At 55.4% G+C, this 22976-nt stretch overlaps 1 protein-coding gene across 6 annotated transcripts in view; it reads right to left on the bottom strand.

The window, feature by feature from the left end:
* Positions 1–7374: 7374 nt before the first annotated feature.
* Cxxc5 (CXXC finger protein 5) overlaps positions 7375–22976 on the bottom strand; it is a 33468-nt gene continuing 17866 nt past the window's right edge. For 5 of the 6 annotated variants that reach the window (XM_005065267.4, XM_005065266.4, XM_021234335.2 and 2 more), the window contains 2 exons: positions 9669–10743; positions 7375–8393 (listed from right to left, as the gene is read on the bottom strand). In XM_005065267.4, the coding sequence (XP_005065324.1) occupies positions 8349–8393; positions 9669–10568 (945 nt within the window). In that variant the 5' untranslated portion in view covers positions 10569–10743 and the 3' untranslated portion in view covers positions 7375–8348. Of the gene's footprint in view, positions 8394–9668; positions 10744–14755; positions 14884–22976 lie in introns of those variants that run through there. The other variant, XM_040758104.1, reaches the window with a different exon arrangement.

Genomic DNA, 22976 nt, shown 5'->3' with positions numbered 1-22976 from the left:
TGGGTACCCTTGTGATGAGGCCAGCTGCAGGATGATTAATCTTGTGAGGCTCGAGTGTCGTCCCCCCCCCTCCGGCCTCCCAGGGCCAGCCCCTACCGCACTGCCCCAGGAGTTCATCTCTGCTCCGGGGGACTTCTCAGCAGCTCTCCCTCCTGCATTAATTTTGAGGAAGGAAGGAAGGAAGGAAGCAGGAACACCACTGTGTGTGTGTGTGTGTGTGTGTGTGGTGCGTATCAGCCTCTCCAGAAAGGTTCTGTGACTAGCAGCCAGCGAGGAAGGACCCCAAAAGACGAACCTATGGTCCCCTTCAAGACCTAGCTAGCTCTTTCTGATTGTCAGCTCCCAAGCACCCGCCCCCGCCCATCTGTATCCTGATCACCCCACAAGCCGAGCCCCAAATGCAGTTTGCAGTTTTGACAGCAGATGTCTCTGCTATTATGATTTATCAAAATGCTGGAGGTAAATAATACGCACATATTTATAGTAGAGGAGTGGGCAGCACACTGGGAGGAACTAAATGGGGGGAGCAGGCTTTGGGGGGAGCACCCCGCCTTTCCTTGGTCTTCTCTACCAAGGTCCAAAGACTAACTGATCCCAGCCTGACCCTAGGAAGGCAGGCTGGGGCGATACTTCCAGCCACCAGCCCAGGCTGGCCCCTGGAAGGGCAGGGAAAGACATAGCCTGTGGCTGGACTTGTCTTGCTGGGTCCCTGCCAGGCCTGGGAGGCAGCCACCTGGGGGAAGCGGCTGAGCCAGCCTCACACTTCAGCCATGTTTCCAGTGTTTCCATGGCTTCACCGTGTCCCTGCTCCCGAGGGCTCTGTCGCCTTATCAACGGTTACGAACGAACGAATCGGGCACTGCCCTTGCCCCTGCTCTCACAGAGCCCACTCTTTTGGGCCCCCGGGCCAGCTGCCTGTCAATTCTATTGTTGCAGGGGGGACCCTGGGAGCTGGGGGGTGGGTGGGCTCTCCAGGGTGGGGGCGGGGAGGAGCTGTGTGAGCGCTGGCTATGCCCACTTTGCATCCCCAGAACTTCTTTTTTTTTGTTTTTTGTTGTTGTTGTTTTTGTTTTTTTGAGACAGGGTTTCTCTGGGACTTTAGTGGCTGTCCTGGAACTAGCTCTTGTAGACTAAGCTGGCCTCGAACTCACAGAGATCCACCTGCCTCTGCCTCCCAAGTGCTGGAATTAAAGGCGTGCGCCACCAACGCCCGGCTTCATTCCCAGAACTTCTACACTTGACGCCCTAGGTCATCATACCCTTACTCCCTATGCAGTACTCTTGTTCAGTTATCTTTTTTCCCAAACCTTGCTGGACTTGAGAACATTTGGTTAAAGAACTTTATGGGCTGGGAGTGGCGGTACATGCAGGTAATCCCAGCACTCAGGCTGAGGCAGGAGGATCCCTTGTGGGATATATCAAAACCTTGTTTCAGACAAACAAATCTCCCGACTCCACAGGGCTTAGGCCTGTCAGGAGGGGGCAGGTTTGTTTACAGACGGAGTCTGAAGCATAACCAAGTGTTTACAAAATCAGCTGTGTGATCTTGCCTGTATGTCTCTCCTCTCTCTCTCTCTCTCTCTCTCTCTCTCTCTCTCTCTGAAGCTAATTTTGTCATCTATAACGTGGGAGTTAATGATCAATGCCCCTTCCTCATGGTATTCTGGACATACAGATGTGATGAACTGGTCCCGTGCCTGATTAACCAGTCACAAGCTCAGTGCCCTGTGAGGCAGGAGGGTTTGATCAGTACCTCTAACCTCAGGCTATGGATGCTTTTGGGGTGGGGTCTGGGGTGCTGGGACCCCAGCCCGATGCATTGTACGTGCCATTTAAGGCACTGAGTCACACTCTCTGCCCAAGGAGGCTCTTAGTTGAGTTCCCCTCATCTATGGACAGTACCTCAATAAGGATTAAAAAAAAAAATACACAGAGGGGAAAAAAAAGTGCCCAAGAAGGGGAGATGGATGTTATTTAGTTCACAGGTTCTTCGTGAGAGCATCCTTTGATATGTAGCCCAGGCTGTCCTGATCCTTTTGCTTACACCTTCCCAGTACTGATTATAGGCCTGCTCCACACATCTGGCTCCACAGATGTTTCTTAGCACACTTCTTGTGACAGGTGCCAACGACACCTTGCATGAACTCAAGGCCACAGCCTTGACAGCATGTGATGGTCTTGGGACAGGGGAGATGTGGACACCTGAGCCAGCAGGAGACAGGTGTGTGTGTGTGTGTGCGCGCGCGCGCGCGCGCGCTGGGGAGGTCAGGATCAGTCAGAAGGGACAGGAAACAGCTGTGCACCCCTAGAGCCTGGTATCTGAGACAGGGTTTAGTGACCTCCCTGAGATCAAGTCCTCCAACACCCAGACCCTTCAGCCCTGGAGGACCTGGCCCACCTCCTACACCCCCTGCTGCCTAGGAAGAAGCCTGCCCTTGTTCTCTAAAGAGAGGGAATTGTAGGTAGCAGACAGAGAAATGAGCATCTGCTTGGCGGCTTGGCCGGCAGTCCCAGGAGACACTCCCACTCTTCCCAACCAAGCAGAGACCTCAAGGCAGATGTGGCCCTTAGGGACAGGACACACTGCAGAGCTATGTGACATTGGGGGACAAGGCCTCTTGGTGCCCAATTCCCATCTGTGGGGTGGTGGTGGGGTTGAGACCTGTTTTACTTGGCAGGTGGGGAGTGGGGGGGGCCAGGGAGAGCCGTGTGTGTATGTGTGTGTGTGTGTGTGTGTGTGTGTGTGTGTGTGTGTGTGTGTGACCTCCAACTGTGTATCTCTGGCACCTGGGAGGGAGTGGGAGCTGGCAGTGCAATCGGGTGGGACCCACATGGCCTTGACACAGCTGAGCCACACGGAAATCTTCGTAGCGGTGTGAGCTGGGCTGGGCCAGCTCCACGCCCAGATCTGCCCCCCCAGGATCACCAGTCATGTCCCCGCTGTGGATCCTGGCACTGACGGTGACGTAGGTGACCTTGTTGCTTTGCAAAGCACCTTGTCGAAGCACAACCCCTGGCTGTTGCCCTTCTTTTCACAACAGAGGCAAGGAAGGGTACTTGGCTAAGGTTATCCAGCAAGGACAAAAACACACACAGCATAGTGGTTGTGAGACATCACGACCAGTAAGTACATGGGGGAGGAATTCGTATGTCCAGACTCCCAGGCCCCCTCCCAACTCTTTTGGAGGCAGCTGGTCCTCCTCCCAGGGGAGCCAGGAGCCTGGGTGCTAATCACCACCTTGCTTTTGGCGAGTCACACATCACTCCTCATATATAATATAATATAATATAATATAATATATATAATGGGTCATAATCCCAATCCTGACGGTTTACCCGAGCCAGAGAAATTTCAACTGACTCAAACGGAAACCAGTCTGGACCGAAGGCTGAGCTTCCAACTTGGCCACGTGCCAAGGGGAAGTTGTACCCTTTCCAGAGCCCAGGTGTTGGCCCGCAGTCACCCAGCACAGGCTCAGGAGCTGCTCTGTTTCCCTTCTTCCTGCACACCAAGCTCACAGCTCAGGGCCAGACTGGAGGCCTGCGTTAGACCTGGAAACATGGGACAGAGACATGGAGTGTGCGCACGTGCTTGCGTTCATGTTGGCTTCAGTGGGTAGAGACTAGGTCGTACCAACTCTGCCATGGGGGAAGGGTCGCCTGCCTGGCAGGCGCTGGGCAGTCTGGGGTTGAAGTGGGAGGCCTTTGGCGGCCACAGAGAACAAAGGAGTTAGAGTTGCCAGGGTATTCTGCGGAGCCCAAGCCAGCAGTGAAGGTCTCTCTCTGGGAGAGGGGTATTTCAGCTGTGGGAAAAGCCGCTGCTGCCCCCATGCCAGCCTGGACCTCTGGACCCATACCGGGGATGAGATGCCCCCAGAACCCTGTGCTCTCCCTAGAAAAATCACATAGTTGTCAGGGGTGAGGGAGCAGGAGATAACTGTGGGTAGACACACACACACACACACACACACACAGAGAGACACAGTCCCTCTGATGTCTCAGGGTCATATCCGTGACAGTTATGGACACTTAGTATTAACGAAGTTTTGTCTCCGGGCTGCACAGTATGTAACATTGTATGTTCAGTACCATGAACACAGAATGACCCAGTGTTTCACACTCAGTTGTACAGCCTGGCACCACACTGAGTTTGTACAGGACTGTTTAAGGGTCACAGGGTCACACAGTGTCACTGAACATCCCAATGACATCATTCCTTTTTTTTTTTTTTTCCGAGACAGGGTTTCTCTGTATTGCTTTGGAGCCTGTCCTGGAACTCGCTCTGTAGACCAGGCTGGCCTTGAACTCAAGAGATCCACCTGCCTCTGCCTCCCCAGTGCTGGGATTAAAGGCTTGTGCCACCAATGCCCGGTCCCCAATGATTTCATTCTTATATGAATCCATGGTCACGTGAGTTCTTAAATGTCTTCCTTAGCGTTTCAAGCCTGCTTTCAGGTCACACTCAGTGGTACAAAGTCATATTCTGAGGCACGGCCTCACAAGTTTTTCTTTTTTCTTTTTTTCTGGGCTTAAAGAGTCTCCCTCTCATGTGCGCACATGTTGCTGAACCTGTCTCCAGCCTCTCATACTTTGCCACCATCAAAGCTAGTTCTGAACGCTAGACACTCAGGAGGGGGTACAGAATGCTGGGTGAAGGCTCCTAAATCACCAGGAGGCCACACTTCCATTCCTGGCAGGGAAAGAGCTCTCACCACCCCCACCCCAGTGTCCTTTGTCAGCAGGAGAGGTGCGAGACAGGGATAAAGGGACAGCAGACTCCGAATGTGACAAGGAGACTCAGAGGTGTTCGAAGACGAGGTTACAGGACTTGAAGACCTTTAACCCATATGGCCAGGCTGGCTGGTGAGCAGCAGGGCTGGACTGTACAGGTGACAGGGCCTTAGGGAGAATGCCAAGGTCAGATCCAACTAAAGGGGTCTTTTTTTTTTTTTTAAGAGAGATCTAGTGAATGATTTTATTTTAAAGAAACACGGTTGGTTTGGGGCTGGGGAGAGTAGACTCAGCAGTTGAAAGCACTGGCTGCTCTTCCAGAGGACCAGAGTTGAATTTCTAGTATCCATTCAGTGGCTTACAACTGTCTGTAACTCCGGTATCCTGGATTCTGACACCCTCTTCTGGCTTCCACGGGTACCGCGCACCCATGCGGAGTACAAAGACTACATACAGGTGAATACCCCCACACACAAGTTAGTGTTTAATGGAAAGACATTCCCAAGAAAGTAAGCGGGCTGGTGAGTGGGCACACGAGAGTCTTGCTTTTTGACGTCAGGTCTCTCTAAATAGCCCTGGATGTTCTGGAACCCACTCTGTAGACCCAGGCTGGCTGTGAAATCGAGAGATCTGTCTGCCTCTGCCTCCTGAGTGTTGGAATTGAGGGTGTGCCTCACAACACTCAGTTGTTTTCTCTGAGACAGAGCCTGATACAGCTCAGGATGACTTCAAACCGACTATATAACTAAGGTTTTCCTCATCTCCAGATTCCACTTTCCCGGAGCTGAGATCAGGGGCGTGTCATCACCATACAGTCTGCTCTGTTCTTTTCAGACAGGGCCTCTAGCCCAGTCTGTCCGGTCTCAGTCTCCCCACAGCTGAGGTTACAGGGGTGCACCACCACAGCTGGCGCAAATATTTTTGTGCACGTGCATATGTGTGTGTGCGCGCGTGTGTACGGATGCCTGAGGAGGCCTCCAGAGTTGGAATTACAGGTGGTTGTGATGTATGCTGGGAACCAAACTCCAGTCCTTTGGAAGAGCAGCGAGCCCTCTTAACCCGTGAACCACCTCTTCACCCCTGTAAATCCTTTTAAAGTAGCAGTTGCCACTGACCAGTGCTTTCTACGCACCAGGCCCCGGCCTTCATGATGGTGGTTCCTCCTTAGGCCATTTTCGGGTAGATACCACTTTCCAGGCCAAGGTTTGGCCCCTGCAGCCATCCCCTCCCTTTGGTTCCTCCAGAGACTCTGTGGCTGGCTTCCATTTCCACGGTGCCCTTGGGCACGTTAAGGGGTCGGAAACTGGAAGGGAGGGGCTTTGAACTTAGGGCGTTTCTGTGGGGTAGGTACAGGCAAGTGGAGTCACAACATCCCCTCCCATTAAGGCTGGCATTGGAGTCACCCACCCCACACCTGGAGGTGTGCCAGAGGGCCGGCCTAGGCCATCTGCAGCCCGTATGCTGCCAGCAAAGGACTCTAGCTCAGTGCCCCCTGCTGGCCAGCATCCCCACACCCTCCTAAACCCTCCCCCCCACCCCCGGAGTTTCTGGAGGTGCTGCAGCTCGCCTTGTGTTGGAGTGAGGTACCTCCCAGCTGCAACACCTCCCCCTACTCCCTGCTGGACACCCCCCCTCCCTTTGGCAGAGCTGCCTGGAGAGATCACAGGCAGCCACATGAAAGGGAATTTTCCCAGGCAGAGATGGAGTTGAAAGCTGCCTCTCCCGCCCCTGCCTTCCCCTGCTGTGCCAGGCCAGGCTACTGAGCCCCTGGTGCTCCAAGGGAGCCTGTGACACAGGGAAAGGGTTTGGGGTCAGGGATACCTCCTCCCTGCTTTCCCCTTCCAGGAACAATAGCAGAGACAGCCCACCACCCACTCTGGCTTTAGAAAGCCCCACCATCCTTTGTTCTGAAAAGTCCTCACCCACCTGAAACCTTGTCAGGAAGTTCTTCTGCAAGTCTAGCTTCCATCTCTTCCAGGTTGAGAGCAGCTGGTGTGGGGAGGGGAGGAGACACTCCCACAGTAGCAGGCTAGCTAGGCTTCACCCCTCAGGTTAGCCTCCAGGATGTGTGAAGAGTGGCATGCAAATGATCTTTCTGTGAAGGTTGCCCAGGCCTAGACTGGATGGGACCTTGCAGTGACTTCCCCAGACACATGGTTTCTGAGGTTCAAGGACCACCTGGAGGCTGGACACAGACTGGAACGGGAAGGGGTCCAAGGGCAGGCCATACTGAGGACACAGTTGCCATCCAGAAACCCAGGAGAAAACGACTCCCAGAGGAACTGTGTGGTTGGGTGGGTTGAGTGTGAGTCAGCTGCCATGTAAAAAGACCTGGATAGGCAGCCCACTCCAATGCCACAGGCAGCCTGGCACTGGTCAGGCCAAGGTGGGTGATACTCTTAGTGGTCTAGGTTCCAAGGCCTCCATATAAACACACCAGGCTCTCCATATAAATACAGTTCCATGCTGTTTCCAGGACGGCCGTTCCTGACCTCACCTGCCCCCCCCCCCCAAAAGGCGTCTCCTTTCCAAAAGACTCTCAGCTCTAGCTCTCCCCCGAGTACCCTTCTCTCAAGATAGTCCCACATAACTCCCAGTCCAGCCACAGCCCCCCAAAATCCAAGAGCAAGAAGTCAGCAGTGCTTATCATGACACAAACATGCATTCAGTTTTATTCACAAAACAGCCTGGTCTCCTAAAACAATACAAACAGCATGTTCCTCGGCAGGGAGCTGGCCACAGGCGGGGAAGCCCCCTGGGCACCCACTACCAATAGGTAGGGGACCCCGAGGAGGAAGCCCTTTCTTCTGTTGCTGTGAGCAAGGCGGGAAAAAGGAGGGCTTATTTTCTCTAGGGGAAGCAGCCAGGATTGAGATGTGGGCTCCCCAGATCTCAGTGGATCAACGAAGGGATAGGATTTTCATCTCTCCAAAAATCCGTCACTGTTGGGGTGGGGGGAATCCCAGCCAGGGGACCGGTGGGTGCGACATGGCCGGGGCCTGGGCCAGGAACTCCCAGTCCCAGTGGGCTCTGACTGTAGCTCTGCACACGTGGATGGATACAGAGGGACTTCTACACGGTGCCACCGACAGACATTCTCTTTATAAACGCGAGTGGATTCTCCAGGCAAACTATGCACTATTTCATGGTTGGAAAGAATCAAAGGAAGTTTAAAATGAGAGTGGAGTTAAAACTGTGCTAAATTACAGTAGTGCTTATTAGTAACTAGATTGCAAAAGGTTACAGAAAATTTACATTCTCTACACAAAAACGGCATCTCCCGCACAGACAACATCGACATTGACACAGGAAGGAGACTGATTGTCCATTCTTTGCCCAGGAAGTCTCGGTACTTTATAGATTTGTCTTTACCTCTTTTGTTGTTCTTCTGAAAAAAAGCAGTTAAGTGTTTTTTTCTTTTTCTTTTTATACTAGGGACGTGGAGATGTTAAAATGACAACAAAAAATATATATATATAAAAACAGGAATGAAATCTGTGAGAGAATATTTTTGGTTCTAAAGACGGGTGTATCCGTTTGTCTTCGCCCGAATCCCTTGCCGGAGACCACACGAGCAGTGACATTGCACGGAGAGGGCAGCTTTGGGTTCCCGGCCGTCACTGAAACCACCGGAAGGCGGCTCCCGTCGGAAGCATCACCTTCTGGCGGGCGGGAGACAAAAACAAGGAGAAAGTTCAGTCAGGGTTCCGGTGGACTTGGTGCAAGAAGCTCCCCGTGGCCGGCTCAATGGCGGAGAGACGGGCATGGAGAACGAACGGGCAGTTACCCCCGAAGAGTTCCTGATATCCTGGCCAGGATAGGCCGGCCAAAGATGGAGCCACGACCCGCTGGGCTACCCAAGGGCCCGGAGCACCCAGAGGGCCTCACTCAGGAGCCTTCCTTCTGGACCCCTTTCCCTTGGCCCAGAACATCAGGTAGCCGTAGTACACCTGGGGCCACAGCTGCGTTCTGTCAAACTGAGGGTGAACACTGCCGTGTGCCTACGCTGGGCTAGACTGTGTGGTATACACGGAACTGTAATAGGGAGGCAGATTATCTGGCGTTCAGCAAGCAGACAAGCCTATTTATTGATGAGAAGGGCAAGCGTACATGTGGGTGTGGTCTACATTGGAGTGGGTGCCTTGGTATGCTGTTACGTGTAAGCAAGACACACGAGAGGCTGCGGTCAGAAAGGCGTCAAAAGGCCATGGCTGGGACACCATTGTTTCCCAACCATTATGGAGTCTAGCCTACTTCCAAGAGGGGTGGAGACTTAGTGGCAGGGATAGCAAACAGCAAAGCTGCTTTTTGAAACCCAGCTAGCTAGTTTACCACGTCTGGGGACACAGGGACAGGCTGGGCTACGGGGGGACAGACAGACAGACCCCTGCAGTCGTGCGAGGCTCACAGCTATGAAGGAGCTGAGCTGCCCCTTCCCACCTCCAGGAAGGGCAGCCAGCACTGCAACTGCTCTATTTTGGGTAGCCTGGCATGTGTGTGAACTCTGGGAAGTTGTAGGGCTTACTCTCAAGGCCACAGGGTCTACAGAGAGAACCTTTCAGATGGGCTAGGGACACAAACTGGAGTCTTAGGTTACTGCTTTTAGGACATGTCCACGAGACAGACTTTGTACCTATGCGGAAACACCTGATCCAGGCCCTAGGAGGGGGCATCAGAGTCCCGGGGGCCTCGCTGGGTATGGCATGGCCAAGCCCCTACCTGCAAGCCGTGGCTTGCCGGCATCTCAGGATGTGGCTCTGACTTTTAGGGCAGTGAACAAGGTACCTGTAGTCAGACCTCCAGACCCTAGGACTGGCCGGGTAACTCCCCCAGACTTGCAGGCAGGAAAAGTGGGCTCCAGGACTCGGGGTGGGTAGGTTTTGGACTGCCAGACAAAACGCCAAGAGCCCGCACACCTCCCTCTACGGCGCCGTTACCTCCAGAGCAGCGGAAGGCTTCTTTTTGAGTTCCTCACACTTTCTGAATTTGCAAATCTGATGGCCAGTCTTTCGGTTCCTACAACTGCTGCACTGCTCGCAGTTGATGCGCCGCCGGCAGGGCGCGCACATGCCGCAGCGTTTCCGCTTCTTCTTGCCTGAGCTGATGGCAGAGGCCAGCTCTCCCTGCATGGGGTACTCGGCCAGGCCGGCCATGTGCAGCGCACTCTCGGCCAGGAACACGCCAGCTGGGGTCATGATGAAGAGGCCCGGGTTGATAGGGAAAGCGCCCAGATAGGGGAAGTCGGACTGGCCATTGAGGGCTTCCGCACCGGCCACGGCCTCCATGTCGGGCAGGCCGGCGCCTGCCTCGCTCATCAGCGGCAGGTGCTCCTGCACCACGCGCTTTAGCATCTCCGTGGACTGTGCGAACTGCTGCAGCGTCAGCTGTCCCTGGGCTGCCAGCTCCGTGGCCCGCTCGGCCTTGCTCAGCAGGCTGGCCACGGCGCCGCTTTTGTGCTTTGAGGTAGGGTTGCTTTTGTCCGCCGCCATGGCCGCAGCCAGGTCATGGCCATTGGCCAACAGGGAGGCTGCGGCTTTGTCAGCAGACTCCCCCCCTAGCATGCTTCCGCTGCCACCGCTGCCACCAAAGGATGAGTAGTGGGAGAGCGGGCGCGACCGTCGCAGGCTCTTGTTGAGGGGTTCGCTGATGATGCCGCTCTTGTTCCGACGCTCAGGGGGCGGGGCGTCGTCTGCCACCGAGGCTGGCGGGGCTGCCACGGCCACCGCGGTACTTTTGTCTGTCCCTCCTGCCTTTGGGCCACTGCCACTGCCGCTGTTGGCGCTGCCGCTGCCGCCGCCGCCGCCGGCGTCCTGGGAGCTGCCGCCGAGGCTCGACATGGTGGGGCCGAGGCCCAGACCCCCGACTGCCGGGAGAGGCTGCAAACTGCTGGGGTGTGTGTGCGTGTGTGGCTCACAGATGAGTGCGTAGCCCTGCTGCCCGCGATAGAGATGCCTGGTGGGCCTCGCTTAGGGCAGGCGCATGGTCAGGTGTCCACGTAGAACTGTCTTTACTCTGTTGGGAAAGGTAGGGGACAAGGTCAGTAAACCCTCCTCCTCAGGATCACCACCACCCGTATCGCCATGGTAACAAACAGGAGCCTGATAAGGATTCTCGGTGAAGAATTTGCGTGGACCGTCTCACGTTGAGACGCAGCAGAACCTTAGGAAACGGTAGGTGGCAATCCATTTCACAGCCAGGGACAAGGAGGCTTATGAGAGTTCGAGCCCACAGACACATGGCCACTACAAGACTCGGGGAGGTTTAGGCCAGGGGGGAACCCCAACCCAGATGTGCTCTGTGAAGATCTAAATCTACTAATGAAGGAAAATGGCTGCTGTCCTTGGTAGGGGGTGGGGTGGGGGTGTAAGGAGATCTGGAGAGGTTAACCAACCCTGGAGGATTAACCAACCTCCACGTTCTCATTTTTTTTTGGTCCCCACCCGTCCAGAGAGGAGTAAAGACCCAACATCCCAGGCTGCCCCTGGACGCTTGTTTGGAGGCTGGGTAAAGGATCCAGGCTGCTCTGTTCCATTCCAAGTCTGATGGAGCACAGCACCCTCGTTTTTAAAGAACATCTACAAAGGGGGGTGGTGGGGAAAGCACGGGCCTGAAGTGCCCCTCCCCTGCCAGAGTGTGAGGACAGCTCACATATATTCCACATACTTCCTCCTCTGTTCCCAAGCCAGAGCTATCACACCTCAGCTCCTGCTCTGGTGTGGGCCTCTGCTACGCCCTGGCCCGGCCGCCAGGCAGAGGAAGGGCACGCAGGCCTGACAAGGGGCGCAGGGTACACAGCTGGGATGGCGTAGGTGGAGGCAAGCAGAAGCCTCTGGCCGGCCACCTGCACAGTTCTGAGGCCTGGAGCCTTTCCCAGAACAGGGGGCTTCTGAACTCCGGCCTTCAGCGGGGCATGTGAGTGGCCAGCCCCCACCCCCCTTGTCACACGGGTCCAGCCCGGAGCAGGGTAGCAACTTCCTCATCAGTCCTGGCTCTCAGGCATCCCGCCCTGTAGTCCTGCTCCAGGGAAAGCAGTGCGAGCAGGAGGCCCAACCCCTGAGCAGCTGGTGGCTCCAGGGGCGGCTGAACATCTGGCGAAACCCCCACCCTGCCCCGGGCTTGAGAGTTGGGAACACATCAGATCTTTGTCCCCGGACAACCCCATCACACCCACCAGGCTACTTGCCCTGGATACTCAGCCTGGACCAGGTCGTGCAGTCCGGCTCTGTGCATTTACCAAGGGGTAAACCTGTAACCCGGCAGGCCCTCCTGCTCTGGGACGGCAAACAAATGCCCACAGAGAGTGGTTAGTATACCCAACTGAAATACTCCAGGGGAGGCCACCTGAGGCCTCAAGTCCTAAGTTCTTCCTTAGGTCTCCACGGAGGAGTCCACCAGTCGAGGAAGAGTCACGCATGTTGGAACGCGTGTGAGTGAACCCCACAAAGCTATCCGCCCATGAGAGCGGGGATAAGTACAGGTAGAGATAAAAAGAAGCGATGCCGGGCGTTTGTGGTACACGCCTTTAATCCCAGCACTCGGGAGGCAGAGGCAGGCGGATCTCTGTGAGTTCGAGGCCAGCCTGGCCTACAGAGTGAGTTCCAGTACGGCCTCCAAAACAATACAGAGAAACCCTGTCTCGAAAAACCAAAAAAAAGGAAGCGAAAGGAAAAAGGACCTCCTCTTTTGGAAGCCGGCCACGCTTTCTGACTCCCGGCTTGTGTGATTCTCTCTCTCTGGTAAATAAATATATTGTATTCACTATAGCATTGACTATCATCATTACACATGGACTGTCCCAGGGAGGCATGGTCAGGTGTCAGGCCGTAAAGAGGAAGGGGGACCATTCTACCTGAGGGTCCCGTGCTATCTCACCCTCCCAGGGCCCACAGACCTAGGTCACCTTTCCAGGCCCCCTTCCTTAGCGATCAGTGACCCCTCTGGCACCAGTAACCTTGGGCGTGGCATGGGGAGGGGCGTGCTGATGCAAGACAGTCAGAAAGCACTAAGTCACCTCTTCTTGCTCACTGAGTTCAACTTCCTTGCCCAGGACCACAACCCAGCAGCCCCAACTACAGAGACAGGGAAGAAGGAAGAGGTCCGCGGGCTGGAACGACAGGAGCGGAGGCCCACGGTGTCCCCCGCCTCTAAGGCCTGCTGGCTGGTGGCAGAAATCGATAGCCGCATTAACGCTGCTCTTGCCTGCTCAATCCCCCCCCCCCCCAGCTCCGGGAGCCAGTGCTGCGTGCAGGGCGGGCGGGTCAATTAGAAGTCAGCTCCCTTCAAGGCAGCAGCAAGCGGCATGGTTTCGGGGGCTGGCGCTCACTTGCTAAGGCTGAGCTCCTGCCTTTGCTTTTTTTTTATTTGGTCCCCATCCCCCGTTTTTATACGTTGGGAGAACAGGCCTTGTGTTCTGTTGGTCTCCGCTCCCCTCCTAGAATCCTTCTCATCTCTCACTTTGGTTCTCCCAGGGACCACCTGCTCTCCTCAGTCCCTCAGGTCTGAAGACACACTTGAGCTCTGGGCAGAGGACGTGATATGTCACCGAACAGGTGCCGCAGGCAGAACACTGGTCTGTCAGCCCCGGAAACTGACACACATGGGGCAGCGATGGCAGCCCTCAAACAGCAGATATGCAAAACTAGTCTTCATGGCCTAGAGGCCTAGACCCCAAGTCTTCTAAACCCGCCTTTATGGCTGCGTCATCCCTTTCACACCTAGAGAAAGATGCCCTCCCTGGCCCTGAGGCCCCCCCTGACTACAGGTCCATCTCACCTACTCACAGAGGGAAAGAACAGAGGGGACACCCGCCCCCCCCCGCCCGCCTTTTACAGCAGGGCACACACAGCAACCCCTCCCAGGCCAACGAGGCTCTGGCAATACCCCGGCAGCAGGGGAAGAGCTGGTGGTGGGGCTGCGTTGGAGCGGAGCGGGAATGAGCGGGAGGGAAAGCTGGCGGGCAGGCAGGCAGGCAGGCGGCAGCGGCGGGCGCATCCATCATCCGCCCTGCCAGGAACGCATCCAGCCCCCAAAAAGAAATACTGCGCCTGAGGAGGGACAACAAAGGGCCTCGGTTTCATCAGCAATGCGGAGCCAGCGCCCCGCCGCCCCGCCAGCCGCGGTCAGTCCACAAAGGACCCCTTTGTCCAGGCAGGAGCCCAGCGGCCTGGAGCTGGGACCAGGGGCTGACGGGTGGGGATAGAGCCTAGGGGGTGAAGGACTAGTCCCAAAGAGCTGGTGCTGGTGTGTGTGTGTGTGTGTGTGTGGACAGGTGGTTAAGGACAAAGAAGGCTGACAATAGAACTCAGGAATGGGTCAGAGACAAGACTTGGTGGGATGAACCCGGCTCACGGTTAGGTTAGAGGTCAGGGGGTTACACAGGGACCAGGGATGGGAGGGATGGAGCCAAGAGTGAGCAGTTGGACATTATCTGTCCATAGAGGGAGGAGCCTAAGAGTGATAATCAGGGACACCTGATGAGAGACCGTGTCTAACGTAAACTCAGAGAGAATAGATGGGAGGAGGGGGGCTGGGGGACACAGAGTTCTGCCCCAGACCACGGCCACGGTAGCAGCTCACCGAGGTTAAGACCTTGGCTGTCCAAAGCAGGGAAGAGTCAAGAGATGTGACCACCTGCTAGTAAGGGGGGGCAGGCGCGGGCGGGCACTGCTCCTACCTTTACCCTCTGTAGGTATAAACCTTGTCCTCTCCAAACCAGTAGCCCAGCTAACGTTTGACTAAGAACCTCTTGCTAACCGCTCACATTTATTGAGCACCTACTGTGCTGTGGGATTTGCATGCTTCGTACACGTTGACGGTAAACGGATAGCCAGTTTCAAGGTTCACAAAAGCTCAAAAGCCTAATGTCAAACAGCCAGCGCCTAACAGTGGCAGAACTTGAACCCAGGGCTAAAAGTGTTTGGTCACCTGCTCTCTAAGACAGACTGCCTTTGTTCTACCCGGGCAATTGACAGAACAGCCCAAGGCAAAAATGGTTATCCTACTGCCCCTCCCACCAAATTGTTACCATGCCTGTCACCTCTTCCTGGTCAGGGGTGAGCTGTCACAGGCCCCCCGGGAGTGCCCCACCTGGAGGCTTTAGAGAAAACGCCCTCGCACCGCAAGGGAACTCAGAAGGCTAGGCCAGTGACATCATAATGCCAGCTGGCAATGAGGTCACCAGAGCAGTGTGGCAGTGGCCTCACCCAACCCTCCACCCCAGAAGAGGCTGACTGCGTGGGGGGGGGGGGAGTTTACACACTGGGAGGGGCTGATGCTCCGTATCCCCTCCCCAGGAGGCCTGGCAGCTAAATACTTAGCCAAACGTTTAGTGGTACCCCCCTTTTCCTACTTATCCCAATAGTGACCCAATGCCCTGGGCTGCTGTGGAGGGAGGGGCACGGAGGTCAGACACCGTCCCTTCCCTCCAGGAGTCTATGAAAGCTGGTGGCTAAAAGAAGCCAGTTTGACCTGGAAGGAGACTGAGTAGAGGCTAGAGGGTCTGGCTCAGAGGAAGAGGCTGACAAGTAGGACAGGGAGCAGCAGTCACCAAGGCTTTGAAAGCCTTGGGAAGGACTGGGTGAAAAGCAGGGGCCAGGCAGAGGCTTTTGCAGGGTCCCAACTGGACAGAGCCTTGAGGTCAAGGACAGGACTTTTACATATAATTCAATGTGCCCCCCCCATGCTGGGGTTACAGGTGTTAGGGCCATTCCCGTCACTGGCTCGGATGATTTACATGCATGTTTCAGAACTGTGCAAGCAGCATCCTGCCTGGGGGCAGGTTTCCCAGGATGCTGTGCTGCTTCAACTGAACTCTGGGTCTAAGAACCTTCAAGGCCTATGTTGTCTGGGGAAGAAAGAAAGCCTCCTGCACTAAGCCCCCCAGGGCTTTGGCCAAGCAGAATGCAGCGTGGGCTATCCCTACAGACTACACGTTGGCTTAGAACCCCTTCTACCTACTTGGGGTGTAGAGGGGAGCACCGCTGATGAGCAGCAACGTAAGGAGGTCGGACAGAGAGACGGACAGGTGTGGGCAGAGAGGCCGGACCACAGGTTCCAGCGACTGAACTGAGCAGATCCGCTCGTGCTGAGGAAGGGGTTCTGTCTAGAGTCCCGTAATTCAATCTGGGAAGTCTCTAGAGGGTGGGGAGTCCTCTTGGGCCCAAGAGACACACACATTGGGGTGCTGATCTTGGGGGCAGGAATCGCAGCTGCAGCCCGAGACCCAAGCATACACCCAGTATGAAGGAACAGACTTGTACAGCCATTGCAACCACTCAAGCACCTATCGACTGGCTCGGGTGAGATATGCCCTGGACACCACCTGGGACTCTTTATAAGACTTGACATTCCAAGACAGTAAGGAAAAAAAAAGGGAAGGGGGGGGGAAGCAGGGTGTGATGGTGTGTGCCTTTAATCCCAACACCTGGGAGACAGAGGCAGGTTAGATCTCCAGGAATGTGGGACCAGCCTGGTCTACATGGAGCTGCAGGGCAGCCAAGGCTACATAGTGAGATCTGCCTCTTCCCCCGGCCCCCAACAAACAAACAAACCCACTCTGAGACTGTAGCAGTCATTTTGTGACCCCCCCCCCCATGTCCTCTGACTTAAATCTGCTTCAGCATTGAAGAAAGCAGCCTCTGTTCTTCCATATAGAACTCCCTAAACCACCTCCAAGTACCATCTTGGACTGGAACACTGAGGTCCTGGCCAGAGGCGTGCTTTCCACCTGGGCTCCAGGCAGTGAGATGCTGAGCCTGCTGCTCCTTTGAAAACTTCCTCTCCCAGCACCTCCCCTGAGCGAGGAGGCTCTTTCCCCAAATGCAGCAAAGGCCCAGGAATGGCCCTTCCTCATTCTGAGACTTCTGCACTTGGGGTTTGAGCTCTTTCCTGACACGTCACACGGGAACCTGTAGACCACAGCTAACACGACACGAGCATATAACCTTTCTTCTGCATGCTTCAGCCCATAATACTCCTCAGAGATGCCCTCTGCGTATGGCCGGTATTGCCCTGAGAGTAGGCAGAAGGCTCAGTTGGCTAGTACGGACAAAATGGTACTCTCCCCTGGGGCGTGCCACTCTGGATGTGGAACTAAATGCTTCCCAGAGTGACACCTGCTGTCTAAACTGACACCCACCTGAGACTGTATGTAGCCCACATCCCTGCTTAGCCCCCTGTCCCGATGGGTCTCATCACAGGACAGGCAGAGAAAACTAGCTGAGTCAAAAGGAGCCAGAGGGGCAAACTGTGTCAACAGGTAACAGTATGCACTGGAGTCTGTGTTGTGGCTCTGACCTGGCCTTCCCTCACCATGAACTTTGAACTAGCCCTTTTCCCACACAGAACATCAGTTCCCTTTCTGAAGATTAGGAGACTCATTCTATTTTTATGTACGTACTAGTACCTACATGTAAAGTATGTGCTGTGTGCAACTCCGGTGGCCAAGACCAGAAGACAAGTGTCAGGAACCAAGCCCTGGTCCTCTGCAAGAGCAGTTAATGCTCTTAACCACGGAGTCACCTCTCCAGCCCTGGAAAAGGCTCTCAGGCCTCAATCTAAACTCCTGGGCTCGAAGGGGGAAGACAGATATATAAAGAGAAGCTTTTTCTTTGAGTGAAGCCTTCCCGCTAGCCTGGTTCTAGAGCCGCATCAGTCCCAAATAACACGTAGGAGGCTATATTAATTATGAAGCTGTTGGCCTTGCTTGTTTCTTACTGGCTAGCTCTGACTTAAATAATTACCCCATAATTGTTAATCTAAGTATTTCTCTTACCGGAGAAGTTTCCGGGCTTCCTACCCCATGGCGTTACATCTTGACTCTCTGTGTTTCTCCTTCCCAGAGTCCTCCTGGACTCCTAGTCCCACCTATCTAGATTCCTATTGGCCAGCAGTGCTTTATTGACACAGGACTTCCCCAACAGACAGACACAAAAGAGGTTTGGGGGCTGGAGAGGTGGCTCTCCCAGAGGTCCTGGGTTCAATTCCCAGCACCCCACATGGCAGCTCACAACTGTCTGTAGCTCCAGTTCCAGGGGAATCGGACACCCCCACGCCAATGCACATACAAATAAATAACAAATCTGAAAAAGGTGTGGAAGAGTTGACGCCCCATCCAGCTTCCTGTGGTAGGGTTAGTGACCTAGTGGTCTGACAGGAGGCCGCAGCTAGTCATAGGATCTGCAGGTGGGAAAGGCCCTGAGGGAGCCACAGAGGGAATTTGGCTTACCCCGGCAAGAAGACACATGGTGCCTTTCAGCTCTGGTCGCCTAAGGGGACATGACAGCAAGCCAGGCACTGTACTAAGCATTTTTTCTTGTGCTTTGTTTTTGTTGTGGCCGTTTTGAAACAGGGTCTCTCCTCTTGCTCAAGAGATCTACCTGCCTCTGCTTCCCAAATACTGGGATAAAAGGCATGAGCCAGCCTTGTAGTTTTAGTTTTTTTGTTTTTTTTTAAAAACTGGATTCTCACTACACCTTTTCTAGCTAAATCATGGGAAATCATCTCCCAGGGTCACAAGGTCAGGAGGTGGCAGAGTCAGGGTTTGAACCTGTGTGACTCCAGGGCACAGGGAGGCCTTGGGAGAGAAGGCTCAGTTCCCCAAGAGTCTTTCTAGTGGCTTTCAAGCTCTAGGCACATACCGCCAGAAAGTCTCCAACTATACCCTAAGCCCAGGGAAAGACGGGGTTAGGGGCTGCGAGTGGGCCGGACGGGCCTGGCTGGGCAAGAGCTCCGGGCATTCCGGCAGCCTCCGCAGGAAGCAGAACGGGACGGAAGCCGGCCCTTGATGCCTCCCCCAGAATCCTGTGGGCAGCCCAGCCAGGCTGCACAGAGCCCTTCTTTGTGCCGGCCCCAACCCGCCACCCGGCTGGCCCGGGGTTTTGAGTTTCCTGGGGGGGGGGGGGTGTCCAGCCACCACTAAGCCTCCAGCTTCTCCCCACTCCCAGGGACAACCACAGCAGTTCACAGCTGGAGGAGGAGGTTAGTGGACGGCTGTGGTTGCCCCGGAGACTCTGGGGATCTAGAACAGGCCCACCCACATCCCAGTCATACCCGCACATCCCCGTATTTACATACCCCAAACCAGAGGCTGCAACACCTCAGCCATCACTTCGCCCACGGGTCCTGCTGAAACCCTGTCATGACCCACGTGGGACCACCCCCACCCCACCAGGGTGCTCTCGGGCCAGTGGGTCTGCCAAGCCACCCTCTGGACACACAGGGTACACCAACATCTCGGGGGACAAAAGCCCCTTGGGTGGGTAATTAAGAAACACAGAGTACCCGGGAAGGGGCGTGGACGCCGAATGTGTACACGAGGCGTCGCCAGGAGAAGCACATCAGACATTTACGCTGGGAGCCGACATCAGGCTGTGGGTGTGCCCGGGTGCAGGTGAAACCCAAGGGCTAACATTGTACTGTCACGCCACCGCGCACACAACGCCCGTACACCAACACAGGGGGAGGTACCTGGACTACACCGCACACACAGCCACCAGCGTCTCGTGCAAAGTACAGAGCACTAAACTGTGGTGGGCTCGTGGGTGTCTGCGGGCTCTTCAGGTCTGTGGGTTAACCTGTCTTGACTGCGAGACATCAGTGTGTGCACGGTGAGCCGTGGCAGGGCCTGAGTGTGGTGGGCATGGTGCAGATGGGGCCTGGTATACCAGCTGCTGGGGCCCCTTTGGAAACAGGAAGCTGCCCACAGGTGTGCCTGGGGGGAGGTGGGGGCTGGGTTGCGCCTAGGTTCAGTGTGTCGTCCCCCGTGAAAAACCAATTCACTGTTTTAGCCGAGAAGCCCAGCCACGAGGGAGGCACCTGTCTGCCGTTCAAGGTCCAACAGCCCTCTGGCCAGCACCTAGCCACCTGCCCGCCTGCCTAGCTGGCCTGAGCGTGGTAAAAACTGGAAAAACAAAAGCCCCCAGACCGCAGGCCCTCCCTCCCTGCAGAGGCACGGGGGAGGCAGGCAAGAGGTAGGAGAACCGAAGGGGAGGGAGGGGAAGGAGGGAGGTGTCGCTGCAGCCCCGGAACACAAAAATAATGAGGCGAGAGGGGCCGTGGGGCCAAGCTGGCTGGTTCCGGAGTCGCTATCTGACCTTGACAGATGCCACAGCTGGGCGCCTGGAGAGGAGCCGCAGCCACCACGCTGCAGCCTACCCCCCAAGCTCCCCCAGGCCAGGGTCGATGGAGACTCTTACAGGCCAGCCATAGGCAGGCGCCCACTAGAGAAAGGAAAAAGCAGACAGCCTTCGGGTGTGTGTGTGTGTGTGTGTGTGTGTGTGTGTGTGTGTGTGTGTGTGTGTGTGTCCAGCTATAGGGCCTCCTGAGGGTACCCCGGCCCTCAGGTGTGGCTGAGTGTGAGCAGCACGGAGCGCACCACTATGCCGCAGCCCAGTTGTGTGTCTTGAGTGTGTGCGGACGTGAGGCAGAGTACGGCTGTAGGTGTGACAGGGACAAAGTGCTTGTGTGCTCATGTCCTTGGTGGGGTCACACAAGGCAGGAGGGATGGGCTAAGCTCCCTGCCGTTGACGTGGGACACATTCTTGGGGACGGGCACCCATCGCTCCCCTAACCCTCTCCGGGAGAGGCAGCTGCCCTGACCACTGCAAGCAAGGTCGGGGGCTGGGGCTGGAATGGGAGACAAAGGGAAATGCATTCCCCAAGGCCTGTCTCTTGCAGACAGGGAAAGGCACCCCAACGACTCCTTCTGGCCCACTCTCCCCCACTGTGGCAGTTGTGTCCTTCAGCATGCGGTGACGGGTACAGAGCTGGGTACTGGACCTTCGGGGGCTGGCAGCAAGGGGTTGGGGTGTAAGATGCAGCAGGGGGACGCTGGGCTAGAGGTGGATTAGCAATTCCGAGCGCTGGCTGCATAATTAAAAAATCATTACGGCAGGCGGGCGGGCAGAGCTGAGTGTGAGCTCACGCTTGGAGCAGGCGGGGACACAGCCACAGCGCTCCCCCTCAAAGTGCTTCCCCGAGGAAAAAAAAATCCCACCTGCTAATATAATTATGGAAAAACACAAGCACGGAAATTCTGTTTCAGCAAAACAGTGTGCCTGAGTGCCCGGGGCCTGCATGGCCCCCAGCAGGGCTAGCAGGACTTAAGACCAGCACTTCTAGTCCACCGCAGTTGAGACAGGTCCTGCCGCTGGGTCCCCTGACCTCCACCTGCTGGCAACCCCCAAAACCCAAGATTCTGCATAAGGTCATCGCTGTTAAGTCCTGGCAAAGCTGACAGGCACTGCGTGGTCCTGGTCACCAATGCAACATCCCAGAAGCTCAACTGCCGCCCCCCCGCCCCTCCCCCGTCCCCAGCTTGCCCCTTTGCCCTGCCTCTCTGGTTGGCTGTGTGGACCCTAGCTAGGCTCCAGGCTTGTCTGGGTTAAGCCAGGCGGGCAGCCATTCAGCCTGGGAAAGGCGGCCAGCTTTGGGGCACATGCCCCAGAAGGGCAGGTTGAGCCGCCATCACCTCGGGCCTGGAGTGGGCAGCGCAGGAGGGAGCCGGGCCTAATTAGTCGGCCTGGGAGGACGGGGCGGGCGCCAGGCGGCTGCCCAGAGCAGCGAAGGCACGTCCGCGAACGGCCAGGAGGTGGTGGCGCCCGGAGACGGCCTGGAAAGGAGGGCTGGGGCCAAGGAGATTCCACAGCGAGCAGAACTGCCGCCCCTCACTCCTCCATGCCACCAGGCGCGGCAATTAGAGGCTTTCAAAGTTTGTCCTTAATTGGTTTCATTTTTGCCTCATAAATGATTCATGGCCCCAGAGGTCTGGGAGGCGGAGGGAGTGGCAGGGGAAATTTGGGGAGGCTTTTGCCTGGGGCCAGTCCTTCTACCTGAGACTGGGGGAGAACTCTGAATCCAGAGCTGTGTGTGCAGAGGGACTGGGGAAGCATTTGGCGGGTGGGACCCTGTAGCAAAAAATTAAACACCCAGGCCCTCTCTTTGGAGCACTAATTAGGAGCGCAGCGTCTCTTCCATGGACCAGGCTCTAGGTCCAGGCACAGCCACAGCAGCTGTTGGGGCCCAGGAAGCATGAATAACGCCAAGATAACAACCTAACAGCATCCATGGTAATAGCCTCGAACACTTAAGAGCACTAACTGGGAACAGGCAGACGCTCTTTCAACCACTCTGGTGCTGGGGTGAAGAAATACCAAAGACCCTTGCTTTCAAAGAACCCGAAGCCCAGCAAGACTAAGAAGACCAGCCCTATGAGCCCCTCTCTGTCTCCTTCTAGAACCCTTTGCTCCCAAGCTCTCAGGGCTCAAGTGACCTTGTCCTCACGGGGGCCTTGGCATACCTGTAAAAATGGGAACAGAGAAGTCTAAAGTTCCCATGGAGTGGTAGCCCTGTGCTGGGCCCCAGGATACTGAAAGATGCTATGGACACCACCTTTTGGGAGCTCCTGGTTTCAGGGACACATGGAGACTTTTTTTTTCTTGGTTTTTGGAGACAGGGTTTCTCTGTATTGTTTTGGAGGCTGTCCTGGAACTCGCTCTGTAGACAAGGCTGGCCTCAAACTCACAGAGACCCGCCCGCCTCTGCCTCCTGAGTGCTGGGGTTAAAGGCGTGCGCCACGGCCACATGGAGACATTTAACAGTTTATACAGAGAACTTCTGAACAGATCCCATAGGCTAACATGGTGGGGTGGTAACAGGTCTTGGAGCAAGTTGGGGGGGACCTCTTTCCCTTTGGCTAGCCCACAGAATGCAGCCTGTAGAACCCAAGCCTAGGATCAGATCTCTAAGAAACTTAGAACTACAAATTATACCAGACTGACATGAGATACAAATTGCTACTAAACACATCATTAAAAAAATTTTTTCCACCCGGACGTGGCGGCACACAACTTTAGTCCCAGCACTCGGGACGCAGAGGTAGGTGGATCTCTGTGAGTTCGAGGCCAACCTGGTCTACAGAGCGAGTTTCAGGACAGGCTCCCAAGTTACACTGAGAAACCCTGTCTGGAAAACTGGAAAAACGTGTGTGTGTGTTCCTTTCTTCCAAGATAGGGTCTCACATCTTAGGCCTCAAAATTAACAGATCAGCTTGTCTCTGTCTCCTAAGTGTTAGGATTTAAGCATTATGCCTGGCATGTTTTTAAATTTTTTAAAGATTCAGAGAGAGAGAAAGACAGAGACAGAGAGACAGAGTGTGTGTGTGTCGTGTGCCAGAGGCTTTGGATCCCTTAGAACTGGAGTTACAGGTGGTTGTTAGTCAACTAATGTGGGCTCTGAGAATTGAACTC

The sequence above is a fragment of the Mesocricetus auratus genome, unplaced genomic scaffold, assembly GCF_017639785.1.
Source record: "Mesocricetus auratus isolate SY011 unplaced genomic scaffold, BCM_Maur_2.0 Super-Scaffold_100015, whole genome shotgun sequence".
NCBI lineage: Eukaryota > Metazoa > Chordata > Mammalia > Rodentia > Cricetidae > Mesocricetus > Mesocricetus auratus.
Note: the sequence above shows the minus strand (reverse complement) of the source record. Positions and strands in the feature narration are given on the sequence as shown.